This window comes from Chelonoidis abingdonii, chromosome 8, assembly GCF_003597395.2.
Source record: "Chelonoidis abingdonii isolate Lonesome George chromosome 8, CheloAbing_2.0, whole genome shotgun sequence".
NCBI lineage: Eukaryota > Metazoa > Chordata > Testudines > Testudinidae > Chelonoidis > Chelonoidis abingdonii.
The window spans coordinates 49,611,149-49,628,076 of NC_133776.1; the positions used below are offsets into that span (position 1 = coordinate 49,611,149).

The window sequence follows — 16,928 nt, forward strand, 5'->3', positions numbered from 1 at the left end:
CTCATGCTAAGATGGAGTACTGAAAAGGAAATATATTTCAAGAACATACCTATGGTAAAAATACTTCTTATAAACTGTCTTCACACACTTTGTAGAGATAAATCAGACCGCATAAGATTTTGGAGATGGGTTTTCCTACAGAACTGCAGTAATACTTACACAGAGTTAGTTTTAAACTGTGTTGAAAAACCTCACCTGCTTTCTTCGCGCCAGCTCCTCCTCTTCTCGGCGTTTCCTCTCTTCCTCTTGTTGCCTCCTAAGTAGCTCCTCCTGTTGTCTTCGAAGTTCCTCCTGTCTTTTTCTCTCTTCCTCTTCTCGTTTGGCCCTCATTTCCATTTCTCTCCTTTCCTGCTCTAGCTACAATTATATAAAATTACAATTAGATACAAGACTAGAGTAGGTAAAGTACTCCTACACCATTCTTTGCAGTGATTCCTGCCGAGACTACAGTATCTTAAACGATGGTGGATCAACACCATTCTTTGTTGGTGATTCCACCTGCGAATCACCTGGGCAAATCTGAGTTGCTTCTGTAGACTACATTCCTATAACATTCTTTACAGTGATTTCTTGGAGGTCTACCACAACTTTTTTTCTCCAGATCAGTTCTCCTATGCCACTCCTTAAAACTCTATCTGAATTAAGAGGCTACGAAGAGTTGCTATGAGGTTATCCCCAAACAGTACATCCTACACCATTTTGTACCATGACTCGTAAAAGGTACTAGAATATCTGTGAATGGCCCCAACAATTAGCACTTACTATTCCCTAAACTGATTTGTGCAAAAAAGAGGTTGGGATTAAGAGCATCACTGAGGTCTGACAGTTACCCCTCCTACCCACTTCTGACAGCAAAGGGGGAAGTTTAATTTGAATGTTTAGGTTTGACCCAACATTCAAAATAATTCCGTTCTAAGACCCTAGAGAGATGTCTGGGAAAGTTTTATTCACAAGTATAAAAATATAACTATTAGTTTAGAACATCAACAGGGTCCTTCTACAGTGTAACTCATATTTTTTCCAGGTTGCATGATAGTCTCTGACCTTTGCAGCTTTGGCCTTCTCGAGCTGCTGAAGTTGTTCTTGAGCAGGTCCCTGAGCTGCAGCATCAATGGGATGATCCCAGACACTGCTTTCTTCCCAGACTGGAAAGAAAAGAAAAGAGCACACAGACAACAGGATAATTAATATTCACAAGCAATAGTAAGCACACTAGCAGAACCCAACTATTGAGGGAAGTCACATGTATTCTGGTTATTACACTGAACACATAATGGCATGCTGCACTCTTATGATTATGTTCAGTAAGAGGCCATACTTCCTTACTACCTCAGGAGCAAGGCCTGATCACCCCAACACTTTCCTGGGAGGCACAGGAGCAGCAAGGTGAGGGGTCTAGGCTGGGCTTTACCACCAAATCCTGGACAAAATTCAGTTTGCTACATTTTTACATCTCTTTGGCTGAAGATCTCTGGTGATGATGCACAGCTTTATCACCTTGCCCTCCTTAGCCATTCAAAATGGAATTTATTCTCAAGCATGAGATGAGTTGAAGACCTGTTTTCATTTCTAATGGAAGCTGACATACCCAAAGGCTGATCTCTCTCACCTCCAGCAAGTGTCAAAAAGAGATGCAGTAGTTTAAAAGAAAGGCTCTGGTTCTGGACCTAGGGACTTTACTAGAAGTAGTCTCTTACCTGTGGGCTGTGATGCTGTTGACTGAAGCTCCCAAACTGAGCTAGCCTCTGGTACTGACACAGGCCTTGTTACAGATGGAATCAGGTTCTGTTCAGATATTCTGTAAAACAAACAAGAAGATTTAACATGTCACTTCCAAAGACAGGTCTACTCTGAACACACAGTGGAAATTTTTAGTTCAGTAACACGTCATTGCATTTTCCTTCATTCCCCTCCCTACAAGCCTTTAAGACAAAAACATGATGCTGACAGTACTATGCAGAAAGTTCTCTCTTGTCTGAAGATTGTTCAGTCAAGTGCTGGGTTAGTCTCGCAATATGATACTACAAGCAGCAGGTCACAGGCTACCGTTTTCAATGGCATCTGAAATTATAAAATTGACCTGCCTCTGCTAGTTGAATTCCAGCACATTGTGTGTCCTCATAACAGTGTTTTACCAATGCTGATCAGGACTTTGGTGACAATTTTCCCCATAACAGTGCCAAGCCAGGACTTTAACTGGAAGAGTCTTCTCATTTTCCTAAGTCCTCTCCAAACAGAAGCCATGGACAAAACAAGCATTCAGCATCCATCAGCTTCCATGTAGTTCACACCCACACTGGCTGGAAAAAAGTTTAACGCACAACCCTACATATGACCAAGAAATTCTGAAACAGACACATGTAGGCAACAGAAGAACATCACACTAACAACCACAGTCTAAGCTGGAGAGTAATCAGTTGAGATCTGAACACTCACCTCATCTTCAGGGCCTGGAACTGCTGTAAGGGGAGAGCCAGTTGCTGCTGCTGCTGGGATGAGAGGGCTGCTTTTTGCTGCTGTGCCAACACCTGTGCATACTGTTGTCTTCAAAAGAGAAGCAGAGTCTCACTGGAATTTATTCACTGTATCTAACTATGCAACATCCCGTTTGTGGAAGTCCCACATTATCTCAGTTTCCATTCAGTCTAATCCCCACTAATCCAATAAACCAAACTATATGTACTCACACTGATTCCTGAAGGACACCACAAAATGAGATCTGAGAAGAGTTAGGGTATTAAAAAAGAAAAAAAACAACAACACAGTAACCTGGCCTATGTGGGCAGAACAAAATTTCATCCCTCTCACTTCCAACCATGCAATCTAATTACTCCTTTCCAATTCTATACTTTGTACCATTCCTAACTCCTTCTGCACTTCGCTTTCCCCAAAATTGATATAGATATAATTCATATGCTAACCCTAATTTTGTAATTGTCCAGCTAACTGTAAAATATCTAGTCATGTCCACATTCCCATTACAGTCACAAACCTCTTGACATTAGCAATCCTATATTAACAACCATCATTCAAAGATCATGAAAATGGCACACATCTTCAGCACAATCAAAAAAGCTATCAGATCTCTAATTGCTTTCTTTACTCTAGCCTCCTCACATACAAGTTGTTAGAAATGGGCCAGACCCCACGGACTCCAATTCCCATCTCACTGGGCAAAAATTGATATCAGGCTACAGTCTTCAATAGTTCCTGGCATCTCCAAGAAACAACGAGTCAACAGACAAAAAGAGTGCTCTGCATGGGGTTTTTTATGCCCCTCACAACACTGAAGATGTTCTGTCCTAACCGACTCCAAACTCCCAAAACACAATTTGCAAGGAGGGTCAGGATTCATTTTGACCAAGCAAGTTGCTATATTATAGAGAGAAGGCGCACGCGAGTGACCAAACATATATCACCAAAGTAATTATGTACTGCTTAAGGAATAAGACGACACCATAAAGTATGCTTGAGGAAGCTAGCTCTAGGTTGTAAGGCCATTGCTGTTGGAGTTGCAGCATTCCCAGCCCTACTGCCCAGTGAAACAATGTCCAGAAGCTGAACCCAGCTTATTAAAACTGCAGAGCAGAACACAGCCACTAGCAGATCTCAGACTGGTGATCTTACTGTATCAAAATCTGCTGGTACTGGAGGTGCTGCATTTGGTACAGTGCCGTAAGTTCTTGTTGTCTAGTTAGTCGCTCCTGGTCCATCTCGCCCTGTGTTTGAGAATAAGCCACTATTAACTGTGTGAATATTTACCACTTCTAATACTGCTCTCAACAGGTGACAGAAAGGACAAATGGTACACCCATCAGTATGTAAAGATCAGAATGCATTTTGATCAAAACTTCTGACCATGCAAAAAATCATGCAGTAGTTGAAAAGACAGAGATGCACAGCTCTTATCAAACATCAGGACTAAGCTCTAATGCCTCGATATAACAAAACATGTACGTATATGCTTAAAATTAAGCGAAATCAGTGATACCTCTCTTCTCCTCCAAGAACTGGTGTTTTCCAGAGGATTCCAAACTTGATGCTGAGAGCACATGAACTTCCAAGATCAAGGATTTATGACAGTACACAGAGAAAAACATTTCTCATTTTAAAAAAAATCATTGTTTGACTTATGATGATTGCCAAGTGCTTACCAGATGTGGAGGTGGTGCTGGACCTGGAGTGAAAGGAACCCTGCCCCACATTTTCATGATGTCTCCAAGTGGCTGGAAATTCTCATCGCATACTCTCTTTACTAACAGGGACATAGTGAAATACCCAGCCTGGAACCACTCTGCCATCTCCTGGTTACTGAAGGGACCTGCAACACCACCAACCAATACATGAAGACACAAAAGTCAAGTTCAGTATGTAGGGAATCAAGAGCATGGAACTCTTAAAATAGATACAATATCTAAATGTCAGTGGCTCCTGAATTCCAAGTCCGCCTTGCTCTACTGTTCTGAATGACTTATGGGACTGCACATTTATTCCAGATCCTAGATCTCTTCCTTCAAATAACAGAGTTAATTCAGCACTTCTGACAATAAAGGTAATGTGTATGATTTATATGGTGTAACTTGTACCCTATTTTTCTGTACAATTTACACAGTTTGGGATAATATTTTAGTAGCAGCAAGGTGGAGGAAAGGAAAAATTGCTCACCTTGTAATTCTGCTTCTCGGAAGATATTTTGTAAGATTCTTGCTCCTGGGTTTTAGCTTCTTAGCAGAAGACTGTCAGAATTCCCTCAGATCTGAAGACTATTTTATTTTTGAAAGTAATGATGTAAAGAGCCAGGACCCCACCCACTGGAAGAGGTACTTCCCCTGCTACTCAGTATAAATGCTATCCACTGAACATTCCAGTCACTTCTTTCAAATGCAGTGGAGACAAACCCTCACAAAACCATTAAAGATAGCCAACGTCAGATCAAAAATATGCAGAGAAATACACCTGAAAAAAGGTAATCTCCAACGTGAGGAGAGAAGAGAGGGTTAGTAAGAATCCTGTAAGAGGATGTCTTCAGAGAAGCAGAACAGACTAAGTAATCTTCCCCTCTGTGAAGGACTCTCTCTCCTGTAGAGAAATCCCAAAAGAAAAACACCTGAAAAGCTGGACAGTGTTCTTTTTTAGAGGTCAAATCCAAACAACAATGAATTATACTCAATGGTCCAGCTCTTCACCAGATTCCAATAGCCAATATGGCACAGCCTCCTACAGGAGCTCTTTTTCCAACTTCAGTCAAGGAGGAACTCCCAATCATTCAGAGGGCAACATGTACTTGTGGCAGTGGGTGGCAAGCAACATTCAAGCAAGGCCCTGAGTTACACTCTGCTCCACTATCATGGATCTCATCGGTTTAAACACCTTTAGAAACAAGGGAACTCTTCCCATTTTGAGCTCAGACCCAGGAATGAGAACTGTGCGCAGCTGGCATATTTAGAGAATATATTCACTCCTTGCTTAGAGTGCAAGCTCTTTGGGTCAGGGACTGGTATTTCGTTGTACATACAGTGTCAAGCACAAATTAAGACTGATGCCTCTAGGCTCTACCACATGAGCAAATGTAAAGGAAAAAATATTAATAAGCTCACCAGGGAAATTCCTTCCCTGTACCCTTTATGTCCAGAAACTTCATAGAGGTGTTTCCTATCACCCGTAGAAGCTTGAAAACAAGCAAGACCTCTGATGCTGGCACAGACCACTCTTGGAAAAATCTACCCAAAGCAGATAGTTTGCAAAACTGCACATAATAAATTAGGTTAGCTACTTAAGAGCAGCAGAGAATCCTGCTGTTTTTACAGATCCAGACTAACATGGCTACCCCTCTGTTAGCTACTTAGGCATTTGACCCTCTCCAGACCTTTGCATACTAATAGCCTGTAGATGTTCATAAGAGTGAGTGGGATCCCTGGAAGGGAGTATTAACTGAAGAACTCTGTACAGATTGCAAGCCCCTGAGACATGACCAGTTATTGAGATGCCTTTGGTATAATTATTGACAAAGGCTGCAGTGGCACAGAATGGACAAAGTTAGAAAGGGAGTAGAAATCTTTAGTGACCTGGCTGATACAGGCCCACTAGAGAGTTTGCCCACACAATACTAGCATGTCCTGGAGTTGCATTAAGAAGCTTACTATTGATCAAGATGTAGCTGACTTTTGAATAAGTCAGCAACTTTCAGTTGCATGTCATTGGAAATTAAGACATGATCTTTGGCTGTGTCCAGAGTTACTTTCAGGTGTTGAGCCTTCAGTATTAGAAACAGGTGGCTGTTCTCCACGTTGACCAGAAACTAGGGATGTAAAATGTTAACCGGTTAACCAATAAGCAGTCTTATTGGTAATGTATTTGGTTAACGTTTAAACTCCACTGTCTGCCAGCACCCAGAGTCCAGGCAGCCAGGACCCTGTGTAAAACACGGGTGTGCTGCAGCATACATACACACCCGTACCACTAGTTCCCCGCCTGTGCTGTGAACTCCTTAATGGTTAAACATTTAACTGGTAATATATTAATAGTTTAAACTTTTACTTTAAAAAACAAACAAATGTTATTTACATCCCTACCAGAAATCTATGCTATTGCAGGAAGATTATGGTGGCTTAGTGCCCTGTATGAACTGTTTTCCTCACGAGATCTCTGATACGTAAGTGTCCTACAATAGTCAAATGCCTATTTCCAACTCCCATGGGAGTGCCCCCAGCCTCATTCTTATTTTAGTAAAGACACTGGGACTTGAAACATCGCATGAGAGAACAGAAATGCAGGTAAATGGGATGACTCTCCCAACTGGGTTATGTGCTGGTGTGTTAAATTTAAAATCTACTGATATCAGTAAGTTCCTTACAGAGATTTCTTCTACTAGGAACTTTTTTCCACCTCAGGTATGTTGATCAATTTAGATCAAGTGCAGCTCTCATATCCCCATTTATCTTTTGGGAAATGAAGTACTTACACAGTATTTCTTGCTTAATGACATTGTTTCTACATCTTCAATACACAGATGATGGGAGATACCTTAACTTTCAGGAGTTTGTCTGGAGACACTGATGTCAGGAAATCTCTCTTTTGTGTGTCAGAGCAAGTCTATTGAGTATTTTCCAATATTGACAGCTGAACATGCATTGAATCATAGAATATCAGGGTTGGAAGGGACCTCAGGAGGTCATCTAGTCCAACCCCCTGTTCAGAGTAGAATCAACACCAACTAAACTGAGAATACTGTTGCTGACACAAGATTTCAAATATACCACTCCATGCTCCCCCCAAAGCCTGATCCTGAAGACACACAACAGAGTGCTCTTCTATTGTGAGAAAGTAGTTTCGCCACCTACGGCTTTCTAACAGGTGTGGTCCAGGTTTAGTTAAACTTCGCTGTCCTTGCTGAGCCTGCTGCAGCTCCAGGATCGCATGTTATTGTGGGGAAACCGCAAGCATCTATAGATTTTCAGTCCCATGGTATCAGGAATTCCGATTTGCTACATACATGTATGAGAACAAATCTTAAATTATCTTAACCTAAACTTATAGAAGAGTCTAATGAGTCATAAGGCAATCTACAGGGCATGGGATGTACTGGGTAAAGGGATAGCTCTTCTAAATCTCTCTCACTAGAGCTGTGAAATCCCTGCACCAATGGCTCTTCTCCCTACACAGTAGCACAGCTCTATTTTAGTATATTTTGGGGACTGAATAAATTTGTTGTGAACGTCTCTTAACAGTTCTGTGACACAAAAGAGGAAGTGGAAAGGGCACAGACCTACCCTGAATTTCTCCTTGAGGATCCTTGTAGTACCACTTCTGCATGGCTTCATGGAGTAATGGCATGGAGGAACCCTTTGCTCTGTGCTCTTGAAGTTTTGCTGCTAGTCTCTCATCATCCAATGCACTGTCCTGCAGATATGCCACCATCTTCTCTGCCTGCTGCAGTAGAGAGCAAGAGACATGCTAGAAAACACTGTATTACAATTAGTGCGCACACATGATGGCATAAGATGAAACTAACCAAATAGCCTGGTGTCCATCACAAACTTCAGGACTAGAAAGCTCAAAATCCATATTTGGTGGGCTACAAGGGGGTTAACAGACTGGAGAACTGCACCTTTAATAATGTACTCCACACCTCTACAATAACTCTATGCAAGTCTCTCCAATGGCTTTAGAAACACTGAAGTGTCTCTCAGTAACCCTGAGAGTTAGATATTGTGCGCATTTTATACATGGATAAGCTGATCAAAGAAATATTAAAGGGATTTGCCCAATGGGTCTCCTACAGCCAATGACAGAGTCAGGAACGGAACACAGAAATGAATACACTAGAATGGAAGAAGTCTCATCTACTACTAATCACTAGACTAGACTTTGATCCCTTTTATTCAGCTGTTACAGAATGCCGCTTACATATGACAAGCAAAACATGCCTATCTGAAACTTTTTCTTACATGATTTCTAAAATACTCCATCACATGATCTGGGCATACAGAAAGTCTACTTGTTACTTGAAGGCTATGAAACTTTGGTTAATTCATGATACATTATTGAACAGAATCTGTAGTAACAGATTATACTGGTGAGAGAGGGTTACTGATTGCCAGATTTATGACTCGACTTATGACATTTGCTAAAGGAATAAATTGTTACCTGAACTCCACTCGAAGCAAACAGTGCCAGAAGGAACCTCCAATATTAAGAAACTGAACTATATGCTTTAATTTTTTTCTCAACACAATGACTATAGCACAGAACTAGCCTGAGCATGAAAGGACTTGAAAAACTATTGCCCACAAAGGACTTTACAAGTTACATTGCTCTATTTTTTTTTTTTATTTATAGTTCCATCAGAAATGGCTCATTCATTCAGTGTTTTTCCATTGTCTGATATTCTGTAAAGAGAGGAGGAATTTTAAAAAATTAGAGAAATTCTACCTGCTCTAAGTGTTTGAGACCCTCTTCATCATCTGGATCAGCAGGAATGTTGCCCATGCCTGGAGCAGCTGAGACTGATGTCTGAAGTGGCTTTAGAGCAGGATTTGTATTGGAAAGAGGAGGAGAAAGATGAACAGGAGAAACTGTAGCTGGAGAGATCTGTGGCAAAGGTTGAACAGCAGGAGTCAGATCTAGAGAAAGAATTAAAAGTGGGCCATGAAATTCCTCTGACACATACAACATACATACAGATCACAGGAAAATGGCTCTTACAAAGTTAAACATTTGAGAAAGATAACACACAGTAACCTGAAAGCACTAGAATAAAGCTCTCCCAGCCAATTTAATAAAAATTGAAAGCGCTTTCAACAAACCTTATGAGAGCAGCTGATTAACTCAGCAAGTTTTCTGCCTCAAATACCCACCTTTGTCATCTCTCTGAAGATATAATCTAACCACTACACCCTCCCAGAGATACCACCAAACGTCATATGTATCTCAGTCTATTACCTTCTCCTCTACTGGGCACTTTGGATGGCGGAGTGTTCGCTGTTTGATTCTCTTTATCTTCCATTTTTTCTGTTCGTTCTGGGACACACTCTTCCTTCCGCTCAAATAGACTGGCCTGTAGTGGGTCTTGTGGCTGGAGTTTTGGTGGAGTACCTGACCGGATAGATGGCGAAGATGTTCTGACTGCTTCTTCTGCTGCCTCTAACATTTGAAGGTTTTGGTTTAATTTAGGAGGTTAAAATTTAAGAATGCAGTGTATTATGGATACTTAAGAAATCATTCTTACCTGCAGTTATTGTATCTCTTTTATCCCCCTCCCTCTTGGTTGTCTTTTCAAGCTCTTTGGCTTCTTCACCATGACCCCCTTCAGAGTCAGAAGGCTCCTCACCTTCTTCCACAGGTCGGAAATCCATTTCCTGTTCCTCAGGGATTGACTCCTTCTGAACCTTCTATAGACACAAACACAAATAACTTTACAGACTACTTGCCACAACACGAAATCTATTCACATCATATACAGGATGCAAGGAAGGTTCTCACCTTTAATGAGAGAAAAGCCCCAGATGAGTCAAATGTTCCCACTTCTTCTTCTGCATCTTCCAAGCACCATTCAGGAAGACTACCCCTGTCATCTTCCATACTGCCACTGCCGCACCGCACTCGTCGGTAACCCCGCTCATCATCCCGGTCTCGGAAATCAAATTCAAACCTTCGCCGTCTCTCCATAGGTTCTCGCCAGCCTGCAGAACGAGGACCGTCTAAAGGAGGGGGAAAGTAACTTTACAAGACAGTCTCACGGGACAAACTTATTTGGAAGGATGACGGGGCAGGGGAAAAAAAAAAGAGGACAAATTGTGACAAAAATTCAGATCACCACTACAGGGTACAATCCATCCGTCAATGGGCATTTTAAAGAAAAAATAGCTGGAGTTCTTAGAGTATTTCCCTTTATAAAGCCCCATATCTGAAGTCACTGTTAAAAAAACAGCCTAAGAAAGAGTTGCATGTCATGAAACGTAGCCAAAGCACCAAAATGAGAACTACAAAATTAGGCATGATTTTATTCAGTAGGATAACTACACTAGCCATCAATGACTGATGTATTTAAGGATGGAACAAAGAATGCTTCCTTTGCTTTGCTCTCCACCCCCGCCCCCTCATTCCCCAACCACCATGGGGTATGTCAGTTTTTGAGTCATGGGATCGTGAAACCTGGCATGCTAGTCTGTGGGATGAGGGGAGGATGAAATAAAAAAATTTACTTCTGAATCTTATCTTATTTCTGAGCATACTCAGAGGGCATTTTGTTAAAATCTAGCAAAGACCCCTCCGCCTTTGTCACATTCCTTCTCTCCAGGTACTTTGACTAGAACCTCCCAGCAGCTGTTGCCTGGAACAAATTCAGTTGGGGAAATAAGCTGGAAAACTCAGTTCCCCCCAACTTCACCTCAATGAGGTATAAATTTTTAAATTTGCCCAATTAAGTGCTAACACTATTAGGCAAAATCTATTTTTCATTATTTTCAATTTACAAATCCAGGAAATTTAATGTAAACAATAGTCAGTGAAAATTAAGGTAGAGCTGTTAAAATTACATTTTAACAAGGAAATGCAAAGAGTGAGGCTCCAATACTGTCTCAGCCACACTGCATATATATTTTCTATTTCTATTTTTCTGATTAGATATATAGCTTAATATGCTCTGTTTATGTCTTTAAAATATATATTAGATGGGTTGTGCAATATAGCCAATTAATATTTTAATGCAACCTTTACAGTACTGATATGCAAAAGTCTGTTCTATTTTATTTCTGATTCTGATTTAAAGTAAAAGAGTTTTTAAAGAATTTAGAGCCTGTTCCCTCAGAACTTTTCATTCTGGATTAAAATCTCTAGAAATGCTTAAGGAAAAATGTAGATTCAATAAGTATGGATTAATGGGGTAAATATATTTCAGAGAACTCCAGTAACAGATATTTTTCTCTTTAATAAACACATTTCTTTGGCAGATCCTTTCTGATGGAAAGTAGCAAGTCCTAACACTCTTGATGAGGCCTAAAACATACAGGTAACTGTAAAGGAACCATAAAAAAGTTTTTCTAAATGGTAAACTAAAAAAATGTACAGATTATAAGAGGCAGCATGTTTTGTGTTGAATTCTTGCATTATTTGTGAACATTTTTACAAAATGTAAAGCGAAACATTCCAACATCCTGATAAGATTTAAGGAAATTTCCAAAACTTGAAAGTCTCTCTAAAATGATGAGGAATGAAAACCTGTGTGAAACAACTAAATGGCAAATGTACACCGAACTAAAACTATGTCTTAACTATAAGAAGAAGGAAATTCTATTCAGTGAAGAACCAGTAATGCTAGATATGACAGTAAAATAGAAGCACAAGGAAAAAACAAACAGTTACCTTCTCAAAACTGTTCTTCAAGATGTGTTACATATGCCCATTACTCTGTAGGTGTGTGTGCACATCTTGTGTATCAGCTCAGGAGAGTTTTCCCTAGCAGTACACGTACAGGCAGCCCTGCCCACCCGCCGTCTCCTTGTGCTTCTAACGGAGAATATAAAGGGCAGAGTCACCCCACCCCTCCTTCAGTTTCTTTGCACAAAATCCAAGTGGTAGTATCTGATTAATTAGGGCACAAGGATGGATCACGTAATGGACATATGCAACACATCTCAAAGAGCAACACTTATAAGAAGTTGAGCAACCATTTTTTCCTCTCGGGAGTGCCTGCATACATCCCATTACACTGTAAGAGACTCCCAATTATACAAGGCAGCGGAGCTTGGAGTCTCACTGGAAAACGGACTGCAAGGACTGTTTTTCCTACATTTCCATCTTTCTTGATACAGTGATACTACATACTGTCTAGTAAACGTATAGACAGAGGATCATGTTGCTATTCCTGCAGAAGATCACAGTAGGAACATTTCCCATGAACGCTATGGAGGCTGAATGCGCTCTGGATGAGTGTGCTGTCAACTTCTCAGGAGGTGCTATGCCCTTTGCAGCCTAAAATAAAGTAATTCAGCTGGTACTCCATTTTGAGAGTCATTGTGCTATAACAGGATGACCTATAATTTGTTTTGCATAGAAAACAAAAAGCTGGGAAGAAACCCAAAAGGGCTTTGTTCAGTGCAGATAAAAAGTCGAAGCTCGATGCACATCCAAAATTTCAGCATTTGTTCATCCTTGCATATACATGGTTTTGGGAAGAAAAACACTGAACTAGGCATCCTGTAAGTCAAAGGCAGCATGTCAGTCTCAGGAGTACTGGGAAGGGACAACAGAAGCCAGGGACGTCATACAGAACTTTATCTGTATAGGTTCCAAAGGTTTAGGATGGGTCTGATTCCCCCTCTGGCTTTGAGTATTAGAAAGTATTGGGACTAGAATCCCCTCCTCAATGAAGGAGATGGCACTTCTACAACTCTTAAACAACAGAGTCTGCACTTCTTGTCTTAGTACAGACTCTTGAGGGACATCCCTGAAAAGGGACTGGAAAGGGGGTGGATTGGGGATAGAAGAAATTGCTGGGTATATCCTAATTCCACTGTGCTTAGCACCCACTTGTCCAAGGTGATCAACTGCCAAGCATGCAAAAAATGGGATAGCTTGTAACCAAAAGGAGGGGAAAGGCCAGTAGGGTCTGGACTGGTAAGCATGCTGTCCTTGAAAAACGAGTCAAACATGCTGCTTTAAGGCTTGTCATTGCCTGGGTGACGTGGCTGAGGTGGTGGGAGACAGAAGACTCCTGAGACTGTTGCTGGCATTCAGAATATCAGGCTACTGGTAGGGCAGAACTGCTGTCTCAGTTGGTATTAAGAATGATATTTTGTCCTCTTTGGGTATGTCTGCAAATGCAATAAAAGACCATGTTTGGCGCAGGTTGTTAAAAACAGACTTGCGTTGTTAAAAACAGAAACATAGATGTTCGGGCTGGGGTTGGGGCTGGAGCCTGGACTCTGAAACCTCATAATGGGGGTGGGTCTCAGAGCCTGGACTCCAATCCAAGCATCTACACTGCAATTTTTAGCCTTGCAGCCCAAGCCTGAGTCAACTGACCCAGGCTTTGAGACTTGGTGCTGCGGGTTTTTTATTGCCGTATAGATGTACCCTGTGTGGCCAGCATGTAGAGGCTTACAGATTTAAGACTGCTCTAGAATCCTTTATTGCGTATAAAGCCTCATCCATCTTGGATGAGAATAAAGCACAGCCCCTGAAAAGGAGGCCCTCAATCCTGTGCTGTACTTTTGCAGGAATCCACAACAACTGCAACCATAAATAACAGCACATCATTACTGCTGCCACGGTGTTGCCGTAGCTCTGGCTGTTGAATCTACTATATCCCAGGAAGCCTGCAGAGCTGATTGAAAGGCCTGATAACCTTCAGCGACAAGAGACTGGAATTGGTTCCCTAGAGATTTCTAGCAATTTATTCACAAACGGAAATGTTGCCTCCCCATTAGAATCGTCATACTAGTCCAATAAGGCCTGATGATTGACCATGTGGCGCTGTAATCTCACCATTGAATACATCTCTCCCCCAACAAAGTCAAGTTTCTGTGCACCCCCTTCTGTGGGGGTAGAACTTTGGCCCACCCTTGACAGTGTCTCTCATTTACTGCAGTTACTACTAGTGAACCTACCACAGGTTCTGAATAAACCTACTTGAGCCCCTGGGATGGAATTTGATATTCACATTCAGTACGTTTTGCCATTGGTGGAATTGATGAAAGGGTTTGCCCAAGGTCTTGATGGGCTGCACAATGACCTCACTGATAGAAAGGGCTATACCGTTCCTGCCACAGCTGGGTACAGAATATCAATGAGCTTCTGGGAATTCAATGAAGAGAAGCTGCCATTCTTCTAAGGAGCTCCTCCTTGTAGACTTTGAAGCCATCAGGTACAGGGGAAGACACCTCAGGTACCTGAACCTCATCTGGTGATGAGGATGATGTATTCAAAGGAAACAAGGAAGAAATCTTCTGAAGTTGGTCTTCCACCTCCAAGGTCACTCATTGCTCTGAAGCTGGTCGAGCTCGGTCTGCTAATCCGTGTCAGCAGGTTGATCAGTATCAACAAAAGACCTCCCACAACTGTACAGAGAAACTTCCCTTCTATAAGGGAGCTGAGACATCCAACTTGATGCCCGGGACATCCCCCAAGGCATCAAATACAGCCAATGAGAAAATGGATATGGTGCTGGAACCCAGTTATGTCTCCATCATGCTTCCCAATCTCTGGCTCTACTCTTCTCAGAGCGCTGTCTGAGAGTGCAAGAATGGGATTTGGAGGAAGCCCTGGACTCTCTGATGTATGACACTTGGTGCTCTCTTTGGATTCTGTTGAACAATAAGAATAGTTGGAAAGCCATGGCAGTGCATTACTGGGAGGAGTCCTTAGAGACTGGGACTGGAAATCTAGAATCGACAGAGAGGCTGACCATCAAGACAGAGTATCTCCAGGAGAGGGAGAGAAAACTGTGCACTGACCCAACTGTGGTAAGGGTGACATGAAGGTCTTTTATGATAAAGAACTTTATTTCAAATTTTCTAGGCTCCACATTTCAGGAAAGATGTGGACAAATTGGAGAAAGTCCAGAGAAGAGCAACAAAAATGATTAAAGGTCTAGAAAACATGACCTATGAGGGAAAACATGACCTATGAGGGAAAAAATTTGGTTTGTTTAGTTTCGAAAAAAAAAGACAGGGGATATAACAGTTTTCGAGTACATAAAAAGTTGTTACAAGGAGGAGGGAAAAAATTGTTGTTCTTAACCTCTGAGGACAGGACAAGAAGCAATGGGCTTAAATTGCAGCAAGGGAGGTTTAGGTTGGACATTAGGAAAAAGTTCCTGACTGTCAGGGTGGTTAAGCACTGGAATAAATTGCCTAGGGTGGTTGTGGAATCTCCATCACTGGAGATTTTTAAGAGCAGGTTAGACAAACACCGGTCAAGGATGGTCTAGATCAGAGGTGGGCAAACTATGGCCTGCAGGACTCTCAAGCCCAGCCCCGAGCTCCTGCCCCGGGAGGCTAGCTCCTGGCCCCTCTCCGGCTGTTCCCCCTCCCCTGCAGCCTCAGCTCACTCCACCACTGATACAATGTTCTGGGCAGTGGGGCTGCGAGTTCCTGGGGCAGCACAGCTGCAGAGCCTGGCGTGATCTGGTGCTCTGTGCTGCACAGTAGCACGGCTGGCTCCAGCCGGGTGGTGCAGCTGCCTGTCCTGGTGCTCTGGGCCACCAGTGCTCCAGGCAGCATGGTAAGGGGGCAGGGAATGGGGGGGTTGGATAGAGGGCAGCAGAGTTTGGGGTGGTAGTCGGGGCAGGGCTCTGGATAGGGGTCGGGGCGGTCAGGGGGCAGGGGTCCTGGGGGGGCAGTCAGGAATGAGGGGGGAGGTTGGATAGGGCAGGGGGCCGTCAGGGGCAGGGGTTCTGGGGACTATCAGGGGACAGGGAACAGGGGGGTTGGATAGGGCAGGGGTTGCAGGGGGCCATCAGGGGGCAAGAAACAGGAGGGGTCGGATATGGGACGGGGCCAGGCGATGCCTGGCTGTTTGGAGAAGCACAGCCTCCGCTAACTGGCCCTCCATGCAATTTTGGAAACCCAATGCGGCCCTCAGGCCAAAAAGTTTGCCCACCCCTGGTCTAGATAATACCTAGTCCTGCCGTGAGTGCAGGGGACGGAACTAGATAACCTCTCGAGATCCCTCCCAGTCCTATGATTCTGGATTCATGGCACTTAAAACCTTCAGAATCAATGAAGCAGATTTCAGCAAGGATCTTAAAAGATAAGTCTGTAGGTATAACACGACTGCTTTACCAGCAGTAACTTTGGCCTGTCTTCATGATCCCAATATTCCTGACTGAAGCTTCAAAAGCTAAGCAGACCTTAGGCAACTGCCTTTCACTGGGTAACTACTAATAAAAAAGTATTTAAAATAGTACAGAAAATAAACTCATAAGATTAGGAAACAAGATTTGTATTTTGAATACTCACTATTTATTAACAAAAGGAACAAAACAAAATTAGAACAGCTGTTCATCCTGTGCAAGAGTAAGCCATACATAAATTCATGTGCAGTATGGCCTAACACTTTTCTACACTGTTTTAAACCCGTAAAAGGGAGTCTGGTACATACATCCTAGCATGTGGGTATATGCAGAGGCAATTCTGAAAGGAAAAGGCTGAGCTAAATAAATGGAGGCAGGCAAGTTGCTGGGAGGGCTTTACCGATTATTTTTAGGACATATGGCTGGTAATATCTAAAGACTCTGAAATGTGCAAGTGGAACCAGGTAACACCATTGTTAACTTAAACTGATTGCTCAGTGTAAAAACAGGAATGTATTAAAACTGTTTTCAGGGGCCTGTGACCTAGTATGGATTAAGAGAAAAATTCAAACAAAACTGTAGCCATCTGAGCTGAAACACCATTGTGGTATACCTGTTAACTCATCCACTTCCA

General features: G+C 42.3%; 1 protein-coding gene across 8 annotated transcripts in view; it reads right to left on the reverse strand.

Annotated features, from left to right (window-relative positions):
• GIGYF2 (GRB10 interacting GYF protein 2) overlaps window positions 1–16,928 on the reverse strand; it is a 173,100-nt gene that overhangs the window by 52,636 nt on the left and 103,536 nt on the right. For all 8 annotated transcript variants that reach the window (XR_012656383.1, XM_075068594.1, XM_075068591.1 and 5 more), the window contains 11 exons: window positions 9,982–10,199; window positions 9,728–9,890; window positions 9,442–9,642; window positions 8,932–9,122; window positions 7,770–7,929; window positions 4,155–4,321; window positions 3,628–3,719; window positions 2,437–2,544; window positions 1,698–1,798; window positions 1,045–1,145; window positions 196–357 (listed from right to left, as the gene is read on the reverse strand). Coding sequence is in view for 7 of the 8 variants with exons in the window: in XM_075068594.1 (XP_074924695.1) it covers window positions 196–357; window positions 1,045–1,145; window positions 1,698–1,798; window positions 2,437–2,544; window positions 3,628–3,719; window positions 4,155–4,321; window positions 7,770–7,929; window positions 8,932–9,122; window positions 9,442–9,642; window positions 9,728–9,890; window positions 9,982–10,199 (1,664 nt within the window). In the remaining variant the exon portion in view is untranslated. The remainder of the gene's footprint in view (window positions 1–195; window positions 358–1,044; window positions 1,146–1,697; window positions 1,799–2,436; window positions 2,545–3,627; window positions 3,720–4,154; window positions 4,322–7,769; window positions 7,930–8,931; window positions 9,123–9,441; window positions 9,643–9,727; window positions 9,891–9,981; window positions 10,200–16,928) is intronic.